Raw genomic sequence first — 14,066 nt, forward strand, 5'->3', positions numbered from 1 at the left:
GGGGGGAAAAAAAAAATTACCAAGGTGTAATGAGTCAATGTGTGGTCGCTGGGAAAAGGAGGTTCCCTTCCAGATTTGCTCCACAAGTTTCTCCTTCACTTGGGTGATGGTGTCACAGTCCAACACTTTGGCAGGTACCGTCTGGGTAAGAGCGCCTCCACTGGCCGCTGCAGCTGGCATCACAACATTTAGGGTCTGGACAGATGAATGAGAAGGCTGATTATAGAAGGAAAAGCTGTGATACCAATATGCAGAATTTCAGTAGGTGGGGTTAGAGTGTTAGAGTGTGTGCAGTTGTCCATACTGGTCTGAGCAAAATTTGTCAGCTCGTCTAAATTCTATCTGTGGTATAATTATTACTTGAAGAATGATGCCAACTGCATATACATAAGGCCACCAAAAGTAAAGAGAAGGAGAATGGAAAGCAAAGGGAAGAGTTTTTAGTAATGTAGATAATGGACTTCCTTGACTGTAATATGGTTAGCACATTAATGCAGCCTGCTTCAATATGCTGTATACAGTGTCTATGTGTGTTCTTACCAGTGTGCGATACTCCACATCTTCACGCAACAGCCGGTTGTCATTCAGCGTGTACTTGGCTTTTCCTGTCACAGCGTCCACAGGTCCCTTGTCCACCTGGTGCTTTATTGCTCTGAACAACATGTAGAACGACTCCCCTGCTGATTCCTGGACAAGCGTAAACATGGAAGGTCAACATTGTCCTAATTCAACAGGATTTAACTGAAGAGTGTCCTGACCAAGTGGCCTCCCTTACATCTGAGCAGCCCGGACTGGCTACCTGTGTGTCAATGAAGCCGAAATAATTAAATGCATTTCATTTGTATTGGCTGCAGTGCAGTTTCCAGTTGTTAAATTGGATCAACAAAATTATACGATTTTGTTGCATCTACAACAGTGATTCTCAAACTGGGGGCTGTTGGTCATTTCATTATGACATGTAATAATGTTCATTTTCAACAAGAGTACCAGGTGTAAGCACATGAAGACTCTGAAAGGTGCAGATAAGGTGGGGTTTTAACCAATATGACTAAATAAAGGCTTTTAGTTCAGATTGAATTTTATTCACTGATCTCTGGTTGGGTATAACATACTAACGTACATTAGTGATGTGTGTGATTAGACAAGCAGCTGATTAAATATCACTACCCTCACTGAACTTTAATTACTGTTTTATTCCTGTACAAATCTAAATCACATTTGAACATTATTTGCACTGAAATGTATCATCTTCTTTTTCAAATGTTGATATATAAAAAAAGAGCATTTGCTAATAATGTCAACAACACCAGTTAACTTTTCCACACATTTCAATGGCTTTTAAAGTACAATTTGGTTTCTGAAGAATGTGATTGAGGATCTCTATATAGAAGTCAGGGAAATTAGTCATTAGGAACATCCTCAGCGTACATACCCTCAGAAAAGTGAACAGACAAATGGACATCCAGTTTGTCAGAAGCTTCTCAACCACAGATTCCGTTCTGGAGATGGAAAAACAAGCATGTAAGCAAACACTTTATTGATGGAGGAAGTGCCAGTGACCCAGTGCCAAAGACAACCTGCTAAACTGACCATGTGGCTTCACCCTCACCTCCTGAGCATCAGCTTGGGGTTCTTGGCCACATACTGTTCCACTAGATCATTAAGCAGCGTCTTCAGGATGTCTGTGAAATACTCCAGTTTACCATGCAGGGCTACAGTGAGCAGAGAGGCCACATAAGCCCTGTCCCTTGGGGAGAATGTCCGTTGGACCTCCAGAGTGTGAATAAACTGGTGGGACAACGGGGATAAAAACATGTGAAGAATACAGGGAACAATAACAGAAAATGTATTATAGTTTCCAAACAATAAAGATATTTCCCAGTAACAAAATTGCTCCCAGGGTGTAATGTGGTTATAAATGGCTACTCAGTACTCACCCACACATCAGCAACATTCTTTAAAACAAACCCTTTATTTAATAACTTGCTCCTATTTGAAAAAACATAACCCTGCTGGCTGACCTTGGTGAGAAAGAGTTTACTGTTGAGCAGATTGGACAGCTGAACCAGCCCTTGCTCTACAGTCTGCCTCCGACTCTCAGGAACATCCAGATCTCGTCTCAGTGGCGACTCCTGGTGGCCTGGGAAGAAAATGCGCTCGGCATACGCCCGGTAATCCAGGAAGGGAATTCCTGAACCCACCAAATCACTGGACATATCCATCATCTCTGTCATCAGGTCTGAGGGAGGAGAAAGGGAACAAAGATTGTTCTTTGGGACTGGCCTGATGACATTTTTTAAGAGTTAGAAACAGAGTGCGTTGGATCGTACCTGTGAACTCCTTCTTACAACGATCTCTAACACTGGTCTCCAAGTTCTCCAGCTGGATCTGCACCTTCTTATAGTCCCTCATGGCCTGTTTGCTCTTCCTCCTGACAATTAACAACACAGCACAGAGAACATTGAAGTAAAGACATAAAGCAACTCTCGTTATAAAAAGCAATTTCATGTACTGAAAATCATGCTGTTACTGCACATTCCAGCCTTTTGGGGACAATAAGGTAAATTAGTGTAATAAAAGTGAAATAACTAAGTGCTGTACATGTTTACCTGTAAATGAGGACTATGATGAGCACAATGAGAGCCACGATGGAGGCTCCCACCCCGACTCCCACTTGAGCCTCTAGAGGAAATGTTGACTGGGCCTGGCTGTCGTACTGTACTCTGCCCAGAGAGAAGTTCAGATTCCCCATTTTCACCTGGAAAGAACAATTAGAGATGTTTTAAAAGAGAAAGAAAGAAAACTATCATTGTGGCCATAGTGATCAAGTTGAACATGTTTGAAAACTGGTATAATGATTCCTCTGAATTACTTCTAAATCCTCAGAGCCTGTGTCCAAGCAGTGTTGGCTCTAGCAAGATGGCAGTGCTTGTATCTAAGACATTTTGGCTTCACTCTGGTATATTGTCCATCTGGATATACAGAATGTCAGTGGTTGACCCCAGTGATTTGTGAAAAGTTCAGATATTTTTAACTCTAAGCACTCAAAGTGGCCGCACATAAAAGGCGGAGCCCTCAGAGAGAAGAGTTCCTTTTTTTAGGTGGCTGCATGCTGCTACGTAAGGTCTCTCCTCATTTGGAACACTTGAAAAAAGAAGCTGTCACTCACAATGTGTGCTATGTGGACACGGGACCAAATTCTCCTCCCTCTTCACCTTACCAGAGTCTCGGGCTGCAGCTGAGCCACACCGAATGTGAATGTTTACAGAATTTCATTTACTCACTGTGAACTCAGGCAGACTGTCCATGCCGTCCTGCTTGTTGCTGGCTGAGGGCTGCTGGGCCGGTGGCTCACAGTACAAGTGGTTGTGGGTCAGGGTCTTCACCGAACACACCCCATCCCCTATGCGAGCCTCCACCTCATGCTTGTAGATGGCCAGATCCAGGTTCTCTCCCTACAGAAGATGACTTAGAGTTAATCTGCAATATTTACCATACATGTGGGAAATTCAGTGTTGTGTTACTGAGGTTGCTAGTTTTCAAAGCTGTTCTGAAGCCTGCAGACTGGCTGGGGTCATTTCTTTAGCATAATTTGGAGTAGTGTCGGCTTCTTTAAAGGCACCCACCTCAACAGAGATGATGCTGCCCGGTTTGTGGTGATACGGTTTGCTGGGGTCATTCTGGTTCAGTGGGTAGAGCTGCGGGTTGGGCTCATAGCTGAAGGCCTCGCTCCCTACGGTGTTGAAGTCAAAATGGAGGCTGTCCATCAGGAAGTGAACTTTGACCCTGGCCCTCCTGGCCTCTGGACCTACCGTTGGAGTCGGACACGAGATGAGGGAGGAGCTGTTCACGGTGCAGCGAGACTCGTACTGGAGGAGAACATACGTAAATTAGTTCAGTTCTAAATAAGTAGATGACATTAGATGAGTACATCTGTTCTTCTGTATGATCACATAAAGTTACCTGTTTGATCTGACAGACTGTGCCCTCGGGACAGGTCGCCTCTGGGACGATCCTCCTCCATCTCTTCAGTGGACTCCGATGCTCCTGTCCTCTGTTCAGTAATCCTTCACCCTTCCTGTCGATGCTCCTTCGCCTCCTCGGGGGGAGAGTGTCAGGAGGACTCAGGGTGACCCTCATTTTGGGCTCTTGGACCACATCCAGGTTCTGACCAGAGACTCGGATGATTCTGCCTCCACTATAGGGGAAAGCAGAGGGACAGAAGAAATCAGTCCATTTAATGTTAAGATTTAAAAACTGACAGACTGGCATGTTTACGAAGTGTGGGAAAAATTACTGTTTCACGTCACTGCAATCTTTCCATTTAGTGGAGTATTTACTAAGACAACAGATGTAATTGTGCGCAGCAGCAGTTCATCTGATGAGACAGTCTGCTGCTGGGCTGTTTTTGTGTCTGGAAAGCAATGGAGCACAAAAGAAAGTATTTTCTGCTGCTGAAGTTTAAATACTGGTTGCAGAGGAGACATTGGAATATGAGAATATTGATCAGTGATCAAATTTCTACTAACAATTTTAGAGATAAATATATATATATATCTATGTTATATATATATATATATTGTGTCTATAGACACACCTCTCAAGAGATAAGTTAAAAGTACAGAAAAATAAAAATTTAAATTTGTAGCAATATGTATGTTATATTATCATCAGCTCCATAAATTAGTATCTTTATTTCCTGGGCCAGATGTGGGATTATAAGCCCATTTAGGTCTATTTGTCCATAGAAACACCAGGACATGTCCTTCCGATGTGAGAACGGCAGTCATCAGCTGAACTGACAGCAGGTGACTTTTACAATTGTCTGCTTGGACAAAGTGTCGTACAGTGCAGGATTATTGCAAGTGAAAAGTGTACATCACATATGGAGGATTTTTCACACTGAAGCATCCACAGAACCTAATCTTTCAACAAACCAATAAGGATCCTGATTTATTACACTAACCTTTTAGCCTCTTCAACACCTTAGTCGATGTACAAGTAGAGGTTTTCTGGCCTTTGAATTTCTTTGAACTGAGTCTTAAAAGAGATTACTGCCTAATATCTACCTTCACTTTTAACCAGGCCACAAGCTTGAGGTAGAGCTGTTGCAATTACACAATGCAAGTCTATCTAAATACATATCTAAAAATTGCTTTGTTGAGACTGACAGCCACCTGAGAAAGCTTTTGGATGGAGCAGCCATTGTGATGTTGGGGTTTGGGGTGTAATGATACACCAAACCCTGTAGGTGGCGCTCTGCCCCACCAAACCGCACAGTGATGCTGTGTTCTCCTGTTCTGTTGCTGCCTCGGGTCAGACAGCTGATCTGATCCTCCTGGATGTTTAGCCTGAACAGATGCAGAGATTTTACATTTCAGCAAATCAGTACATTTCCACAAAGACAAAGCGTGTTTTTGGAACTCTTGATGTCATGGCCAATTAGCGACACTTACACCGTACATGGCACTCCTCCAATTAAGACGCTGACTTCACTCGGGTGTCCGGTCCTCAGGCTCCGGCCTCTGATGGTGAGAGACGAGCCCCCTGCCTTGGGCCCTCTTCGGGGAAAGATGCTGCTTAGCGTAGGATCCTGTTGATGGAGAGGCAAGGAGAAAAAGAAGAAAGATAAAGGAAGAGATGCAAAGAAGCGCAGAGTGGGAAAGAAGTATAATCAATAATCCGATAGCAAGTGGATGATTTATTGGGAAGATAAAAGAGACAGGGGCATTCTGGGAAACACTAGAAGCCTGCCTCACTGCCAGCTAGTAAAACAATTAATTTGCTTGTCACTTGGGCCAATTAATTAGGGCTGTTGTCAACCCTACCTCCTTTTACTATAATGTAAATGAGGAGACATGTTATTACTTTATTGTGCTGCAGTGGTTCACTTACATTTCACAAGGCACAATTACAAGTGAAGCCTAATTAACAAAAGCTGGGAGCAGGGAGCTGTCGTGTCTTTAATTGGTCAGAAATCTTCTGTGGGAAAGCGCTTTGATTTTCATGGATAAACAAACATGGACATTAAACATTTACTGTGGATGGTTACAACCAATCATCGTTGTTGCTTCCTGAAGCCATACGGAATCACTGACAGATCGCTTTTGTATCACATTCTGCACATGAGGCACTTCAGCATTAGGTTACAAAAAACAGCACGAAACTCCCCCCAGAGAGGTCTTGAAGAGTCTGTTTTGGTCCACACCCAAGACTGATTACTGTGTTCTCATATATGCTACTGAACCAAACTCAGGGGGGGAAACATGCAAGAACTCAAAGTAACTGCTGCTTGTGAACTGGGTGTGAAAATACCCCAGAGATGTCTTTGTTTTCTAAATCCTTGTTCACTTGCTTCAGCATAATTACAAAACCCAAAGCAGGCTTGCTGAAAGTGTGCAGCAGGAGTTTCTGTACATATTCATTGGGTTCACATGCACTTACACTGGAAACAGACAAGTTTTTTGCTTTCATATACTATGAAGTAAATGCTAACTGCACAATGTAACGACTACAGACCAATGAAACCTCACTTTCACTAAGGATTTGTGTCTGCCACTGGGCATGAAAACTCCCAGGAAAATGAAAGCTGACAGATCCAGGCAGGTCAGCAGCCTGGTATCAGTTCTATCAGCTGTGCTGTGGCCCTTACAGACTAAATGACTGATTAAACTCCAGTTTCTGTCCTGTGTTGTAGTAGCTGCTGCTTTGTAGAAAAACAGAAACTGATCTTGTCTTTGTGACAGCAGTGCCAACAACAATACCACATGGAAACACTGAGAGGGGGGGGGGAGTCTGTTTCCACTTTAAGTCACTTGACTGTAACGTGTTTGTCTCATCTGAAGACGATGAACTTGAAAATGAAAGAAATGTTTGGGTGTGAAGTTAAAAGTGTAAAACTAGAATGTAAAAATCAGACATTAATTGTGTTCTCACTCTGAACTCTGAATATGACCAAGGTTTCATGATTTCTCTGAGCAACCTGGTTTCTTGCTGCACGGGAACATAACGACTGTCACTGCATATACCTGGAAGCTGAAGATCTGAGCCGACAGTCCGAGACCTCCTCCCCTCACTTTGACTGAGGCCTGGCCACTTTTCTCACGTCCACTTCTTGTAGTCTCACACACTATCCTACAAGAAAAAGACATAGCACACAGCTATAAAAGATGGAAATAAAAGGTTCATTTCACTAGCAGTTGTGTTCAGGTGTACTGATGACTTGCCTTGAGGAGACTTCATATCTGCTGTGGATGACACTGCAGGGGACCCCAGCTACTGTGACTGAGTTCTGGATGTCTTGGGCTCGCTGGCCGAGGTTAGAACCTGAAATAGTAACCACTGTCCCTCCTTCTATGGGGCCGGACACTGGGTCCAACTGAAACACAACAGGACGAAATCTGTATGCTGTCTCATTCTGACACGAGGCCTGAGATATCATGACAGTGTCACATTAAAGTGAGTGTCTGTTAAGCATGGAATGATACATAATAACATACAAAGCATATGAATTTTCACAGACAACTTAACAAAGGTGAAAAAGCAGATTTCTGAATGGGTTCAAAGTGATTCAACTTTAACTCGAGCAGTTTGCTGGAGTTGTATTTGTATTCATCTATCAGCTTCGTGAAAAGCTGACAGGTAAATATGTTTCGATACAATTTTTTTTTTATCAGTTCGATTTGGGACAACAAGACTTTCTAAGTTTAAAAATATCTCCACAGCAGCATGTCAGAGCCAGAGAAAGGTCTGGCTGCACCTATTATCAGTCTGGTAAAGCAGATAAACACTCTGGCCACATATTTCTTGGAATATGAGTAATAATGAATCATGTCATCACTAACTGTTTTGGGTGGTGCTAAACCCACGATGCAATGATAGTGTCCCTGCATAATAGTGTCAAAGGGAACTTGTTTTGCACATGGGAGGCAAGTCCTGGCATTAAAATTGCTAAAATCCCTGAAGAAACAAAGGAATCATTCCTGAAATAAGTGCCCAATGTGAGGCTTACACAGTCTACATCCAGTCAGTTACACTAAAGTGACCATACTGTAAAACAAGTCCTCAAGAGACCAAACAAAACCTCATATCTTATCTATATATAAGACAGTGACATTTTCCATCTCAAAAATTCTTTATCATTTTAAACCTTTCTTCATTTGTCCAACATGCTTCCTTTCACAGAGCAAAAGTGTTCAAAAGATTGTAAAAAATTCTTACATAGTGAATGACAGGTGCGGGACAGGTGTCTTGGACCTCATCGGTGCAGGAGTCCTGGTACACACAACGAGAGCTTGCAGCACCGCCACACCAAACACAACCATACTTGGGGTCGGCAGTACGACACCGGCTGCAGTCCTGTCGCCCCACTGAACAGTTGAACAGAGTCACTGAAACAAGGCAGGGAAACAGAAGTCAGTGAGGAAATTACATTATTTTAATGTGAAAGAGACTACACAAAGCGTACGTAATCAGATTGTCCCACATCTCCCACACACACACACACACACTATGAACAATCCTCACCGTACAGATCGTCAGCGCTGTCGATGTGGAAGTTGCTTTTCCTCCTCACGTTAATCATGGCTGCGTATTCCTCCATCAAGGCAGAATAGCCATACTGAAACAAGGACAGCAATTAAGAGTCAAACCAGCATAAGCACGACTTGTGATATGGTATACGAGCTCATGTTGTGCACGCTCACGTGCTATAAAGTATGAGACAAATTATCTGGTTATGACAGCGAATGAAAAACACTCATGGAAACACAGAAGTACACCATCAGGAAATGACAGTATATTGACTTCTGTTAATAGGGCATGCTACTGGGTTCTTGGTGTTGATTATGACCTTTATTTTTGTTGATTTATAGTGATTTAGACTGCTTACAGACCAGGTGGATGCGGTTCCATCAGGTCAAGACAGTGAAAGTTGATGAAGTGTTGTATTGATGCTAAACAATGGTGGCTCTATAATATTCTGCTAGAGTTTGAAAAGCTTTTGGTTCTTTCACATCACAGATTAGTGGATTTCTGTTCCTGTTTTTTTCTCTGCTTTGAAGTCAACAACATGTGTTATGTTACATATTTCTGTGCACCAATCACTTTGGTGACATCTGAGTCAGCTGTGGGGCTGTTTGCTGATTTTAGTAGCACCGTTAAACTGTCACATCAGATTAAAACACCACCCACACTGGAGATGCATATTAGCTGAGTCTTTTAATATGCGATGGATGCAAACGTAACTGTAATTGTTGTTTGTTTAGATATTATATTTTAATGGTAGAAATACAATTGTTGAAAGCTTTTAAAAAAAGCATTAAAAAAAAGCATTAAAAAAAAGGCAAGACACGACTATTTCCAGTCTTAAACATGTGAGATAATAAATGAGATTACTTCTGACCTGGTGGGGCTGGCAGGTGATAAAGAAGACTGATGGTTGTGTGGCATCCGGCTCTACGGAGGCATCCACCACCACTGACTTATTCTCAATGTCCAGCACACACTCGTAGTCCAAACTCTCATCCTAAGGGTACACACCACACACATTTTGGTACACAGACACACACATTACAAAATAAGATAATTTTTACCTATCATTGGAGGAGGGTTACTATGTGGTATAAACTGAGTGTAAAAGCTGATATTTGTACAATTTCAATTTCAGGAAGGAAAACAGCAGATACATGTTGTAAATAATAACAGATGCTTTGGTTTTGGCATATATGTTGTCCGATATGTTGCACATGCTGAAAAGGGTGCATGCAGTAATTGATAATTATTAAATTCCGAATGGAGTTTATTGTTTCAGGTCACTGATTTCATTTTGGACAATAAAGTTGATTGTATAATTGTAAAATACACTGCCTCCTTTATATCACAGCAAAAAAAATGCATGTTTATAGATATATTCTGTTCATGTATATAAAAAAAGAATACTGGCCTACATATCAATATCTGAAATTTGTTTTACTTACTTCTTTACCCTAATGGCTCAGTATGAGCCTTTGTATTCTTATAAACAGTAAAATATTCACCTGATTTTCCATCAGATTACTAATGAATCTTAATTTTTGGGTGAACTGTTCTTTTAAGACTTGTTCACTGATACTAAAATGAAACAAAGCCCAGCCTTGAACTTTTTAGGTGAAGACAAATGGTGGGTCTATATTTTCATATTCAAAGATCATTTGAATAACCTGCATTAGCACAGCTTTGATACAGTCTCACTCTTCCCACGAAGGCTGGGGGGTGTTGACCCTACGGATGGTTATTTTACCTGAAACAGGTTTAGGTGTTGTCCCACCAGCGTCACTTTCCTCTCAACGTTGACAGGGAGGAGAGAGGAATCCTGAACTCTCTCCACACACGGACATTCCTGATGACACAATATTAACCATTACAAAACGCTCTTGTACTTTATAAAACTACACTTTGATCCTACTCAAAATGGCCAACATTATGTGTCTATGTAAACAACATGTTTCATGATAACAAGTTCAGTGTGGTTGCTCCCCACTGCCAAGACTCAGAAACAGACTTCCACTAGATGTTTGAAATTATGGTATAAGTCTGTTACCCTGTTAAGGCTGGCTCATGTTCCAGTTCATACCAAATATGTTCAGATCAGGGCTCTCTGCCGATCACTCATGTTCCTCCATTCTTGGTGTACAGAAAATTTTGTATAGACCCTAGTGCATAGGGTGATGTCATGCTACAACATGAGAAGAATTTCACTGAACTGTTGCTGTTTACTGGAACTGGAACTGAGAGCCTGACCACAACATTACTGACAGTATTACGAATTTGGGAAAACTGAATTTTCCTCCCATCCACCAAAACTATGTCTGGCTGAATGGAGAAATTTCTGAGATGTTTCACAGCCTGTTGGTCATACAGTTTATAAACATAACCTAAGGATTTGGACACTGAATAAGACATGAGGATTTTCAGATCCCACCTTACAGCTGACAACTAGACCAGACAATGAGAACAAAAGACAACTGTAAACAACAATGAAACATTGGACATGCAAGTAAAACACAGGGAGGGGAGAAAAAGAACTTATGTCATGATCAGGGATGGCAACTTTCCTTAGCTCGTAGAAGAAAATATATGTTGTAAATGAGCGAACTATTATTATCTGCAGCTAGCACTGAGTGAGGTGAACAGATATGATATGGAAAGGGTAGACCAGTCAATACGACCGGTCAGATCAGTGCCTTGAATTTCTCAGTTCCATCCTCTCAGCCGAGATTACATTGATTTTGTGTCAGTCACTTGCCTTTCTCGTAGACAAGAGAGCTGATAAAGATAACTGCGGTACAAGTGTAATATTCACATTGTTTCCACTGTTGTAGAATGTAGACCATAGTTATTACCTGACTGCTGATTAAAGCCTGGAAATAATCTTGAAACAACTTTTCCCAAAATGTCAAACTTTCCATAGAAGCAGTTGTTCATGGTGACTGGAGCAACAGTACAGATCCTATACTAGCTGCACACGTGGCTTCTGCACTCACCAGAAAATAAGAGTCAGTAGAAGAATCTGATTGGTAGTTTGTCGCAGATTCAGAATTGGGGTCAATAACTGTTTTAGGTGATTGTGTATAGATGAATGACTTCTTGCTGGAGCCAGCAACAGATGAACCTGTTGCAGGGTGAGTCCCTCCTTCCGGCTTCTCCCACTCATTCAGCCATGGAGGTGAGTCACTGTCTTCAGAGCTGGTCAGAAGAACGGCTTCCTCGTCGTTACTGACAGAAAAGTTTAATAAAAGGGCCACTTCACTGGACGTGGTTGTGCTTGAACCAGAAGAAGAGCCCACCGCTTGGCCAGATGGCTCTAAAAATCTCATGTCAGAGTCTACCTGGCCGCCAGCGCTGCCGGGCGTTGTAGTGCGGGGAGTTTCATCGGCGATACCCAGGGCTTCTCCGTCCACGTCCTCTGAAAAACCTTGTATAGTGCTACGAATTCCCTCTGTCACCTCCTCCACATCAGAGAGGGACCCGCCTGCGGTGGCGACATCAGTGTTAATGGTGGTGGCCTGGGTGAAGATCCTGACAAAGGGGGAAGTGGTGGCCGCAGTAAGGGGCGAAGTGGATTCAGCATTAGGGGTGGTGTGTGGTGTCACTGAAGTGGCAGTTGAAGGGACAGCTGCTGTGGTGGGGGAAGGTGTCACTGAGGGTGGTTTCTGTGTTGTTGTTGTTGTAATGAGTGTTTTTGTTGTAGCAGGCCGAACAGTAGGAGGTATAGGGGTGGTTGTTCTGGTGGGTGGTGGGATGGTGGGTGTTGGCGGTTTGAACTTGACGGTGGAGTAACATGAGTGAACAAGCAGCATAAGGAGAAAACAAGAAAAAAGGCAGGTGGGAGACAAAATTAGGATAAAATAAAAGCGCACGCAAACACATTCAGAAGCAACTTATGAGTGACACTAAGATTTTTTTATAAAATCTGCGGTAAAAAGACAAACAGAAAACAAACAGAAAAGTACACCAAACACAGACTGATACAGTATGTACGGCACGTAGCACGGAGCAGTATGATAAAATCTCAGAAAAACAAACCTAGTGCTTTTAAGTTTACATTCCACCCAGTGTTTTCCTTTAAACAGAAGTGGAATGTGGTGGAAAGTATATTTACTCAATATTGTACTCAATTACAAATTTGAACTATTGATTCAGCAGTAATATTAATCCAAAAACATCAGATATAATAGCAACACACTGATGTGGAAAATTTTACTGCACAAGTAAGTAGTTGTAGATTTTGCTGATTACATCACATACTTTTCAAAAGTAAGGTTTTGCATGCAGGACTTTTACTTTTACTTTACTTTACTTTTGTATTTCTGTAGTGTGGCATTAATACTTTTATTTAAATCTGCAGTGTGGAACTTTTGTTTCCATGAATGCAACAGATGTCCATTTACATGAAAAAAGTCCTGCACCCTAAGTTTTAGTAAATGATCTCAATAATTCTTCCACCACTGCCTTAAATATTAACTATTAATTATAACATATAATATAAATTATAACTATTTTTACCTCGGTACACCCAGCTAAAACTAACACATTCTACTACAATAGTCCTGTGAAAAATTCTACCCTCATGAAGCCTGGATCGTGCATACTGTGAGGTGTTTCTGTTATATAGTGTCCACAGTGATGAGGTGGACAGGTAATAAAAATACCTCTCAGTGCAGTTCAATACAGTTGCTCAAAACCACCATTCAGATATATCATTGCCTTTAAAGAGAGTTTAAACAAAAACTGAACAAGAGGGTAGAATCATGTAGTAATTACGTAGTCTACTGACAGGACTGTCTAACAGACTACATTAGTTTTAACAAAGTGTACCCAATAAACTTGTAACTGAGTGTATATACCTCTGAGATCTATTTGCAATTAAACAGTTCTCAGTACTATCAAAAGCCTGTATGTGCACTCACATTTTGGTTATAGATGGTGACTCCTTGGCTGCAGGTGTGTTTATGTGTGCAGACATGCTGGTGGATACACCAGTTACACCCCCAACGACTGCTGACGCACCCTTGGCATCTACCAGAGCACACAGCAAGAGTATAGGCAGAGCAATACAACAAACCACAAGAAAAATTAGTGACAATAAAAATGTTAGAGTTCTTGTGCCAGCTCTTACATCCGACACGCTCACATGATCTAATGCTGTATTATCTGTACTTTGTTTTTCCTTTCGCTTGCTCCTCTCATACTGAACTACTGCATAAAATAAAATAAAATAACTTAAGCTGCAGCTCTTCCCACACAACATAAAGTATCCCACATATTTATCAGTCTTGAATTTGTCAAAACAACTATGCATGGTTTTAGTTACACAGGATCTAAAAAGTCTCAGAGAGACATGTAATGTACAAATATGTTGAAAACACGTTGATAGAGGTGATGTGTTTACTCACGGCCTGCGTCCAGAGAGCTGCTGGACCAAGCTGCAGTTGTAGAAGGTGAACTCCGTCTCTGCCACCGTCACATTTGTGAAACGCAGTGACAGGGTCACCACCACAAACTCTGCGTCAGAACAAACCAGTTGG

General features: G+C 41.8%; 1 protein-coding gene across 2 annotated transcripts in view; it reads right to left on the reverse strand.

Annotated features, from left to right (window-relative positions):
* plxnb1a (plexin b1a) overlaps window positions 1-14,066 on the reverse strand; it is a 60,434-nt gene that overhangs the window by 8,315 nt on the left and 38,053 nt on the right. Inside the window, exons 9-29 of one of the 2 annotated variants that reach the window (XM_046396984.1) lie at window positions 13,935-14,043; window positions 13,449-13,557; window positions 11,523-12,302; window positions 10,280-10,378; window positions 9,404-9,526; window positions 8,527-8,620; window positions 8,221-8,390; window positions 7,227-7,378; window positions 7,029-7,134; window positions 5,457-5,593; window positions 5,178-5,351; window positions 3,964-4,198; window positions 3,627-3,869; window positions 3,285-3,455; window positions 2,610-2,758; window positions 2,331-2,431; window positions 2,022-2,239; window positions 1,610-1,788; window positions 1,433-1,499; window positions 541-687; window positions 21-195 (exon numbers count right to left, since the gene is read on the reverse strand). In XM_046396984.1, coding sequence (XP_046252940.1) covers window positions 21-195; window positions 541-687; window positions 1,433-1,499; window positions 1,610-1,788; window positions 2,022-2,239; window positions 2,331-2,431; window positions 2,610-2,758; window positions 3,285-3,455; window positions 3,627-3,869; window positions 3,964-4,198; window positions 5,178-5,351; window positions 5,457-5,593; window positions 7,029-7,134; window positions 7,227-7,378; window positions 8,221-8,390; window positions 8,527-8,620; window positions 9,404-9,526; window positions 10,280-10,378; window positions 11,523-12,302; window positions 13,449-13,557; window positions 13,935-14,043 — 3,738 coding nt within the window. The remainder of the gene's footprint in view (window positions 1-20; window positions 196-540; window positions 688-1,432; window positions 1,500-1,609; window positions 1,789-2,021; window positions 2,240-2,330; window positions 2,432-2,609; window positions 2,759-3,284; window positions 3,456-3,626; window positions 3,870-3,963; window positions 4,199-5,177; window positions 5,352-5,456; window positions 5,594-7,028; window positions 7,135-7,226; window positions 7,379-8,220; window positions 8,391-8,526; window positions 8,621-9,403; window positions 9,527-10,279; window positions 10,379-11,522; window positions 12,303-13,448; window positions 13,558-13,934; window positions 14,044-14,066) is intronic. The other variant, XM_046396985.1, reaches the window with a different exon arrangement.

Source organism: Scatophagus argus, chromosome 8 (genome assembly GCF_020382885.2).
Source record: "Scatophagus argus isolate fScaArg1 chromosome 8, fScaArg1.pri, whole genome shotgun sequence".
Taxonomy (NCBI): domain Eukaryota; kingdom Metazoa; phylum Chordata; class Actinopteri; family Scatophagidae; genus Scatophagus; species Scatophagus argus.